This window comes from Drosophila yakuba, unplaced genomic scaffold (genome assembly GCF_016746365.2).
Source record: "Drosophila yakuba strain Tai18E2 unplaced genomic scaffold, Prin_Dyak_Tai18E2_2.1 Segkk4_quiver_pilon_scaf, whole genome shotgun sequence".
Taxonomy (NCBI): domain Eukaryota; kingdom Metazoa; phylum Arthropoda; class Insecta; order Diptera; family Drosophilidae; genus Drosophila; species Drosophila yakuba.
In genome coordinates this window covers 320,573-330,585 of record NW_025048816.1, presented here as the reverse complement: position 1 = coordinate 330,585, position 10,013 = coordinate 320,573, and the positions used below count along the sequence as shown (strand labels likewise).

General features: G+C 34.2%; 1 protein-coding gene and 1 long non-coding RNA gene across 3 annotated transcripts; both read left to right on the top strand.

The window, feature by feature from the left end:
* The first annotated feature begins 323 nt into the window (after positions 1-323).
* Positions 324-6,226, top strand: LOC26535107 (MICOS complex subunit Mic10). Its single transcript, XM_015199097.2, has 2 exons — positions 324-507; positions 6,039-6,226. Exons 1-2 carry the CDS (start codon positions 426-428, stop codon positions 6,173-6,175), a joined length of 219 nt encoding a protein of 72 aa, XP_015054583.1. The 5' UTR covers positions 324-425; the 3' UTR covers positions 6,176-6,226.
* Positions 514-1,727, top strand: LOC26535242. Of its 2 annotated transcripts, XR_001454416.2 has the most exons (3): positions 514-1,354; positions 1,438-1,474; positions 1,532-1,727. It is a non-coding gene; the product is annotated as an uncharacterized LOC26535242 (long non-coding RNA). The 2 variants fall into 2 exon arrangements; XR_005562039.1 differs by having other exon boundaries at positions 514-1,474.
* Positions 6,227-10,013: the final 3,787 nt, after the last annotated feature.

The window sequence follows — 10,013 nt, the reverse complement described above, 5'->3', positions numbered from 1 at the left end:
TTAAAGATGAGGTTTGGTATATTAGTACAAATAGTTTTCTCTCTCAAAGCTTTAAATCGACTCTCTCCCTAGAAAGCGGAATGGATCCTGTTACTTTTACAAGTGCAAAGAGACATACTCTGAAATATAGCTATGAGCTTTGACAAAAAACTTTTGTCCACGATTTTATTGTTCTACTTAAAATTTGATTAATCCAATGGAAATTTCCCCATTCCGATAACTCTTTCTTCAAGGGTAGAAAATGCTTCAATGTGCTTTTTCAACTGCTCCCCAATCGCTGGTAACCCATTGGCGCTAGCTTGACGTAAATTGATGGCTACATAAAACGGGTATTTTCCATTGTCAAATCCTCGTTTGACTGCTAATTATTTACTTCGTTAATTAATATATCCATTGTAAGTTGGAAGTATTAGTTCAGCAAAAAAATGAGTTCTCACAATAATATAATCGATGAACAAATTGGTAAAAAGTTGGATCATTGCGTTTCTGATATTTTAATGAAAGGATGTGAGTATATATATTTACGTAACATATATGTCATACTTCGTATTTTAATGACAAATTGTACACTAAAAATTGAATGGAATTTCAAACGACACTTTATGGACCTTTTTTAATACTGTAGGATTTCAAATTATGATTTGGCTAATTTAGTATTGCATAATCGGACAGGTATATTGTTTAGATAAAATAAAAAATTACATTGTTTCAATAAATATTCTTATAATTAGAACAAAAATATTTAAATATTCGGTGTTCAACTAAACAATATTAAAAAAAAATTAGTTATGATAAATTTTTTAATATTTCGTTGTGAATCCCTTGTTGTCTATAACAATTTGCAGGCTCTTTGGAATTGATTTATTAACTTTCGAGTTTTCTCTAATTAGTGTTTCCCTCTTAAGCTGAAGTATGGTGTTAAATTTCTTCTGTTAAACTCATCTGGCCACTTCTTCCCAGGGATATGTAGTCATTTAGGTAAAGATCTGGGCTCTTGGCTGGTGTTTGTTTTGCCATAGTTAAAGACAAGCTGCCCTGCAAATTACAAAATCATCGCTACGCTAGCAGAGCCAACTGCTTCGGCTGCACAGCCGATGCTTTCTCGCGCGCGATCTCCTAAAAATGTAATTTGATTAAATGTTGATGTTAATGTGCTTTATATAGTGAATAATTGATGAAATTTCAAGTGCGAGGCCGACGATTTCATTAAATTTGATCAATTAGACCAATTACGAGAAAAGGAAAATAACAATAAGAGAACGAAATAAATAAAGGAATTCTTTTTCTAAAGGGCACGCGCCCTTCTTCGCAAAGTTACTTGCGATTAGATTTTTATAAGCAGAATAGCAAAATAGTAAGTAAATAATATAAAGTATTTTTTAATCATATTCGAATCGAATTTCTTTATTATTCCACGTAATGGATTCATTTTATAAGCAACAACAAATACAACTCACAAAAGTGATTATTTAAGGTAAATATTTTTTTAAGATATTTTTGTATACATCATACCAATATATTTTATTTTAAGGTTATTTAATCATGTCCCTTTTTCCAACGCAAACGAAAGAAAGTTGGGCCTAACTCCGTATGACAAGGAAACGCACAATACTCTGAAATTTTACATATATAAAATTTGTGTATTTAAAATCCCTTAAATTCTATGTATAAGTTAAATAATGAGTCAAATTTAAAAAAAAAATACATTTTTAGGAATACAAATTTTATGAAATAAGTTTAATTTTGCTTTAATGAAAGGTTGATGCAAAAAATCTCTAAAGATTTGATGTATTTGTGTTGAACTTTTAGAAAAACTGGTGAAATGATGAATAGAGGGATGATTTGCTATTTAAAATGCGCTTAAAAGGTGGTGATTAAAATCGATGACGCTGTTTTACGCTATTTTAGCGGTGCTTATGTGATATTTTTCATAGCGATGACTTCCTAGGTCACTAAGCGCTAAATGTTGCCCATAATACAATCAAGAAAATGCAATCGGCCCATTCCAGCACTGGAAATGTAGCCCCAAGGCACCACAGTATCCTTCCCATCGGATCCATGTACATTAAATTTGCCTTAATTGTTAAATATAATCTTTAATAAAATAATAAAATTTTTAAGTGAAATGGCGCAAATGGAGACATTTGCTTTTAAATATATTGCCTTCCTCCAAACATCGCCTGGTTTTATCAACTATTCTTTTACTCTACTCTTATGAGGCTTAACTACTTCGTGAAAATCTATCGTTACTGATGTATTAGTTATATTGTGGAGGCACTTTCCCAGTTCGGACTCGGAAAGAAATTTCGAGATCATTGCATGTCGCTTTTTTTTTTCGATTAAAATCTTGAAATGGCTTTCTATGCTCTTATAGGCAAAACTACAGCTGTGTTCATAAAAATAGCAGTGCTCATGAGCTGCAACTTTAAACTTAATTTTATATATTAACAAGAGAGAACGCTATAGTCGAGTTCACCGACTATCTGATACCCGTTACTAAGCTAGTGAAAGGGAGAAGGAGAGTCTTAAACACTGACAGTTTAGAGTGGGCGTTAGAGTGGACGTGGCAGAAAGTTTTTTTGGCAAATCGATAGAAATTTACAAGACCAATACAAAAATGAAAAAATATCACAACATTTTTTAAAAGTGTGGCCGTAGCAGCTTAGGCGGTTTGTGGGCGTGGCAAAAAGTTTTATTGCAAACCGATAGAAATTTACAAGACTAATACAAAAATGAAAAAATATTACAACATTTTTTAAAAGTGTGGCCGTGGCAGCTTTTGGCGGTTTGTGGGCGTTAGAGTGGGCGTAGCAACATGAATCGACAAACTTGCGCTGCGTCTATGTCTCTGGAAATTGTATGCTTAGTCTAAACTTTCTAGCTTTTGTAGTTTCTGAGATCTCAGCGTTCATACGGACAGACAGACAGACGGACAGACTGACGGACGGACAGACGGACATGTTCATATCGAATCGGCTATTGATCCTGATCAAGAATATATATACTTTATATGGTCGGAAACGCTTCCTTCTGCCTGTTACATACTTTTCAACGAATCTAGTATACCCTTTTACTCTACGAGTAACAAAATTTGACAAATTTAATTTTGTTTTAACTTTGTGATTGTTTTAAACAAAAACAAAATTTATTATTCAAAATGCTCTTAATTTTTTTTACATTATTAATTTAAACAAAAAGGTGCCGTTTACAGCTGTTCATAAAAGTAGCAGTGAGTAATGAAAACAGTGGAATTAGTTGAAAAAAAACATTTTTAAACTCCAACAACTATGTTAATTTGTTTGTTTGGGTTAGTACTTAGTCATGTACCCTTTATTTTTTATTGTGGCCTGGCATCTGCGAGGCATAGAATCCACCAAGTCCTGGCAGCGCTTGACAGGGATCCGCTCCCATGATTTTTGAACAACCTCCCAAAGCTGTGATCGAGATGTTGGATTTGAACTTGCAACATATCGTTTAACATCTCCCCATAGGTTTTCAATTGGATTTAAATCCGGAGACTGCGCAGGCCATGACATAAGATCGATTTGCTTTGATGCCATCCAGCTTTTGACCAGTTCGCTGGTATGTTTGCATTCCCCAATTGGCATAAGGAAACATATCATTTTCTAATATGTTCACATATACAGTACGATCCATGATCCCATCAATCATGAATATAGGGCCCACCCCACTGTAAGAAAAACATGCCCATACCATTATACTCAAACCGCCGTGTTTAACCGTCTTCAAAGTGTACCTAGGATCGTACTCTGTGTTAGGTGGACGTCTGACATATTGTCTGGAGCCCTTTCCACCAAATAAGACAATTTTGCTTTCATCACTCCATTAAATATTTCGCCACTTTGTAATGGGCCAATTAAGGTGACTTTTGGCGTACTCCAAACGTGCTTTGACATGTCTGGGGGTTAAAAGTGGTACTTTTCGTGGATGGCACGCTTTGAGATTTTTTTTTAAGGCGTCGCCGAATAGTAACGCCACTAACATTCAAGCTTAAGTCCTTTTTTATCTTGCTGGACGATGCAAAAGCTGCGCTCTGCTATATCGCACAATAGATCGGTCCTCATGAGGCGTGGTTTTACGTCGGATACCACGAATCTCGGGCATTTCTTTAAAGTTTAATGCATTTTGAATCATTTTAGCAGAACATCCACATATTTCTTTTATGTCTTTATATGTTTTTCCATGTTTTTTTAGTTGCACTATAATATTTAGAGTACAATATTTGGCCCTGCCCACTAAGTTAAAAAATATAAATTTATTATAGTGTTTTCTGATGTTAATGATAGTCACTAACAAAAAAAAAATTAATTTCTATCAATTAAACGTCTTAAAAAAATTTTGTTGTGTTAACAAGATACGCACTGCTATTTTAATGAACAGCTAACTACTGGTGCATCTAGCAAAAAGAGTTGTTAATTTGCTTATATTTGACAAATCAAACGGAATTTTTTCGTTTCTTCCTTATACACATTCCATTCTACAACAAGAATGCGTTTTTGTTGGAATAATCATAGCGGAACTTGAAAAAAAATAACATTACTCGATTGCATTTCTCGCACTGCTATTTTTGTGAACACAGCTGTAAATTCATTCCAAAACCTTTTAATAATTTCGTGCACAGTAGACTTCTTTTGACCAATTCTGCAATAATTTTCTAAGATGATTGTTTTACGTTTAAACCCATATAAAGAGTAAAACATAACAAAATTGATACATACATATTTCAACCATTAGAATCATTCAGAGCAACCTGCAACTTTCCTTGGTAAAGTGTTTTACAATAAGTTTTCGTTACCCTATTGTGTTCTTTTGTTATTAATTAAAAAAAAATCAATAATAAATAAGTCATAATTGTCAACATTAATAAGGAATTAAATTGTTTGGATATTCAATATAGTTAAAATAAATGTACTTATGCTTTTTATACCCGTTACTCGTAGAGTAAAAGGGTATACTAGATTCGTTGAAAAGTATGTAACAGATCTTGATCAGAATCGGTAGCCGAGTCGATTTGGCCATGTCCGTCTGTCCGTCCGTCTGTCTGTCCGTATGAACGTCGAGATCTCAGAACCTACAAAAGCTAGAAAGTTGAGATTAGGCATACAGACTCCAGGGACATAGACGCAGCGCAAGTTTGTCGAATCATGCTGCCACGCCCACTCTAACGCCCACAAACCGCCCAAAACTGCGACGCCCACACTTTTGAAAATTTTTTTAATATTTTTTCATTTTTGTATTGGTCTTGTAATTTTCTATCGATTTGCAAAAAAAACTTTTTGCCACGCCCACTCTAACGCCCACAAGCCGCCCAAAACTGCCACGCCCACACTTTTGAAAAATGTTTTAATATTTTTTCATTTTTGTATTGGTCTTGAAAATTTCTATCGATTTGCAAAAAAACTTTTTGCCACGCCCACTCTAACGCCCACAAACCGCCAAAAACTGTCCTTCGCACTTACACTAGCTGAGTAACGGGTATCAGATAGTCGGGGAACTCGACTATAGCGTTCTCTCTTGTTAAATATATTTCATTTAAAATGTCTTTCTATATTAATAATAAAAAGTGTCTTGATCTTTGACAAAACCGGAAGACTAGCGAGGAATCAACTATACAAGCTAAGTTTTATACTTAGAAACCCTTAAGCTAGATAAGTGGGGACCAATTCCCTATCTCATGGGTTGGTTATAGTATTGTTGTAAATTTAAACAACGGGTGGGAAAATTATGAACTCTCAAAATCCTGATATAAAAAAAACCATTTCTTGACAAGGGGACTTTTCTGTCCAAAAATTGTTGCACTTAACTATATAAAAACACTATATCAAATTAACTCCTTCCGCACGCTTACACAGAAAATTTCCGGGAGAAGAAGTATATATTTTTAGAAAGCGTGGCGAGAAAATGATCGCTTTTTATAAAGAAACCGGATTTGTATAGAAATTTTCTAAATTTGTGTACTTCTTTTTGTTTTAATTATAATGTTTATTTCTACTAGTAAATATTATTTAATTTTTCAGGTGGAGGCGCTATTGTTGGATGTGCTGTATCTTTGACAATTTTAAAGAGACGTGCATGGCCTGTTTGGCTCGGCGCTGGATTTGGAATCGGCGTCGCTTATAGGACGTGTGAACGGGATATAAATTCCCTGAAATAAATATTTGTTGTTGTAATATTAATAAAATATTTAATTGAGTAATGAAACAAACATATTTCTTTGTCGTTAGTCTCAAATATTTGTCCGGAAATAAGTTTAGATAGGCACTATGACCTTGGTAAAATCATATATTGTTTTGCTTTTCTTTCCCACTTCTCAATAATTCAAAACTTATTGATCTAGTGTTGAAAAGAATTTTAGTGTTAAATCTCGCTCTTAGCTTATCTCCTATTAGGGCGCTTTTCCACAAGTTCGTGGCAGGTGAATGTTAGAGAGAGAAGGATGTCTCTGTTGACACTTTGAAAATAGAAATCGATGCGCACTCTTTATCAAGAGAGTGATAGAGATAATATATATCAATATGTGCCATTTTTCCTTTTATTTATCTTTCTTTATTATAGTAAAATATATGTATAAACTAATCTCTTTTGGTAGGATAAAAGTAAAATTCTAGAAGCTTGTAGTTTGTTTTTCTTATGATCTACAATCATTAAGCTTTTAATCACTTGTTATGGTTATTTGGCTTTTCTCGCGTACTCTTCAATACTTCAATATATATTGATCTAGTGTTAAATAGAAAATAAAGTTAATAAGAGCATTGCTCTTAGAAAATGTAAAATCTAAATGGAAGAACTCGCTCTTAGCTTACGGTGCTTTATCGCGCTTTTCTTGAAAAAGTAAATAGTAAAAGGGAAAAAGGAAGAAGGGAGTCAGTCGAAGACTAAGTTTTGGTGTTACAACATCTTTTTAGAGCCGAGTGCTATTTTTAATTGAAATTTTAACTACCTAACGTTTTCTTGCCAACCAATAAGTGTTAAGCTCAATTTTTAACGTAAAGATTAAACTTTTTAATAGGAAGTTCCATAAATTGACGTAAAATTATATTTTTAAATTACAACGCGGTCGTGAGTGCTGTTGCTGCTTCGTCGTTGCCGTTTGGCCTGCTACTGTCTCGTCGCGGCGCTCATTTCTAATTATCAAAATTGTTGTTGATTTTTCTTTATCCTAATATCGCCCACTCTTTTCTACCTATATTAATATAAGAACTGAGCCTTTTTAAAGGCTTACTCTTATATTTTTATCCATATTCGTATTCCGCGTATATAAACTTAATAGTACTAAAAGTTTGTCTTTTTAAAGACTTGCACTTATAATACTCTTGATACTATACCATATATACTATATAATTATACTATATTCAAATAATAATAATTTAATACTTAAGTCTTTTTAAAGACATTTTCTTATTATTATTCCTGTCCAAGTTACGGGTTTTGGACTGTCACCCGCTCTCCGCTCCCTCTCACTCCCTCTCGCTCTTCACCACCGAGTCTCCAACTCTACTCTCCCGGTGGCAGCTCAAATTGGAGTCTCCGCTGCGCTCGGGAGAGCCTAGCTAATTTGAATAAGCTTAAGTGTAAAACGGATTTTCGCCGAATAAACCTACGCCCGGTCACGCCCGCGCATTTACGAAAAGTCAAGTGTTCGCTTTTTTTTCGAGTGTTTCTATTTCTGCCCAAAAGGAAAATTCCAGGACAGCAACCCCCATCACAACCCATCATTTTGGTCCTTCAAGCCGGAACACCTGGATTTTCATTTTTGTCCACCAGCGAACAAATTACAAGTTAAGTACGAAATTTCCATTCCTTTTAATTGCCGGTCCGTAGTAAAAGGTTCGAAAATCCAATTTCGTTCAATTTGCTGTAAGATTTATTGTCAAATCTAACGGATTTCTCCGACAAAAGGCAATTAAAGAAAAGTACTTATTCATTCCTACGGGCGCAGCTAAATTACCCACCGTTCTCTTTCACTCTCATTCGTGAAAGTCAAAGTCCAAATCTCCGAATATATTTAAATATTCATCTCAAAAAAGAATTAAAGTTCAAAAAAGTGCAAAATGTGATAAAGTGAAAATAATTTGTGCCAACTTCAGTGAAAATTTCTAAGTCCAAAGCTCTGCCAAAAGTGGCAAAAATTCTGTTCTCGTTTCACTGTGTCCAGCGCAAGCCAAATTCTTTTCGCAACACATTTTTTGCTTAAACTCCGAAATCCACTTAATACAATTTGCTATCGAAGAATACAATAACAAAACAAACAACACATACCCTCTGGCCATTCCAAATAAAATATGAATAAAACATTTACACGCCAGTTCCATATATTACATCAACATATATTACATCAACATATACTACATCCACATACATTACATATATTACACCCACACACATATATTACATATATTTGACTTATATTATCTACATAGAATGCAGATTATCTGCATTCCCTTTAAACATATACCTAAGTGTAAATGGTTTCCCGTCGGCAAATCCAAACCGCAAATATAATTTTTTCCAAGTGCCGACGCGGAAAAGGCGTTTTGTTTTCCATAAATTTCCAAATCAATTTCCGAGCAATAAATTAAAAGCGTTTTTTTCTTTTTTAACAAATAAATTTTTTCAATATTTATTTAATTATTTTTAAATTTTCAGAAAAACTATAAAACCCACAATAATTTTTTCATCGAGAAAAAAAATTATTCTTTGTAAACCAAAATTTAAAAAAATACATAAATAGACGACCGCCAAATTTAAGTCCTTCACCCGACAAATATTTTTTCCTGTATTCCTTGGATATTAATTTGTGTTTGTTTTTAAAAGTACTTACAACGCGAAGAAAACATTCCATTTCCACCATTCCAATTTCTCCGTTTCCAGTTGTAAAGAAAAAATAAAATTTTTTACGTTCTAATAAACCTTTTTTTTTCGACCGTGTTCCATATTCCAAGTGTTCCAACCGTAAATCAGGTGGAACTGATTACCATAAATCACCGGTCATTTATAAAATTCGCTGCTCACTTGCTATGGACCTACTTGGTCTTGCGTGAGATTTCGGGCTTCCCAAGCTAGCTCACTTTGCAGGGCCGTGGTTCACCTAACCCTGCCCGCTCACGTCATAACAATAAACATAGAATTCAAAAACTTGAAGTCTACGTTGTACTACACTTTAATCTGCACGTTTACATTCAAATTCAAATACGAATTAAACGGCAACACCTATGAGTTTGTCGACATCACATTTTCTTATCTGACTCCTGTTATTGGGCACTCCTGATGTACTGGAGGCCACATGCTCATCCCTACCCGACCTCGCAGTCTGCTAGCATATTTATGCAGCTGCCCCAAACATTCACCTACACACATTATACCCACCCATTCCTAGTGTATTCCTTTTCCCATTAATTCGACTCTACTCCAGTTTCATATCATTCCCAAATACTTTTAATTTTATTTGTTTACAATTTTCATATTCATATCCCTGACTTGGTCCGAATATCCACACTGGATTTCTTTCAACATATGTTTAAACTTGGACTATTTTGTTTAGACCCTGACATACCATAAGAGCACTCAAAGGAAGGGGGGAATATGAAGGGTAATTTAAATAAATAAATAATTACAGAAATCAGGACCAATTCAACAATAATAAAAATATAAATATAGGTAAATATGTGTGTTAAATAAATATGGGAAAAAAAATCGAAAATAGATATGGTATATAAGTTAACACAAGCCAACGAACTAGAACAGTTGGCTCAGTGTGCGAAATATAATATCAAAATGTAAAAGTGCTGACCCAGCATTGGGCCGGAAACCCGTGCGCAGCCGGCAAACACAGCATATTTGCGTGGCCGCTGCGAGTCTTTGTTAGCTTTAAGTTCAGTTTGTTTTTGACATTAATAAAGAGCGGCTGCTCGTCAATCCTATTACTCCGACTGAACGTCGTAAAATATATTTGTTTTAATTACTCTGCCAGACCACAAGGCTGGCAGTTAAAA

Bases quoted from the DNA above. Each gene is read 5' to 3' on its own strand.
- LOC26535107 (XM_015199097.2), top strand. From the start codon at position 426: ATGAGTTCTCACAATAATATAATCGATGAACAAATTGGTAAAAAGTTG. The intron at 508-6,038 runs GTGAGTATATAT...TTAATTTTTCAG, and splicing joins TGATATTTTAATGAAAGGAT to GTGGAGGCGCTATTGTTGGA.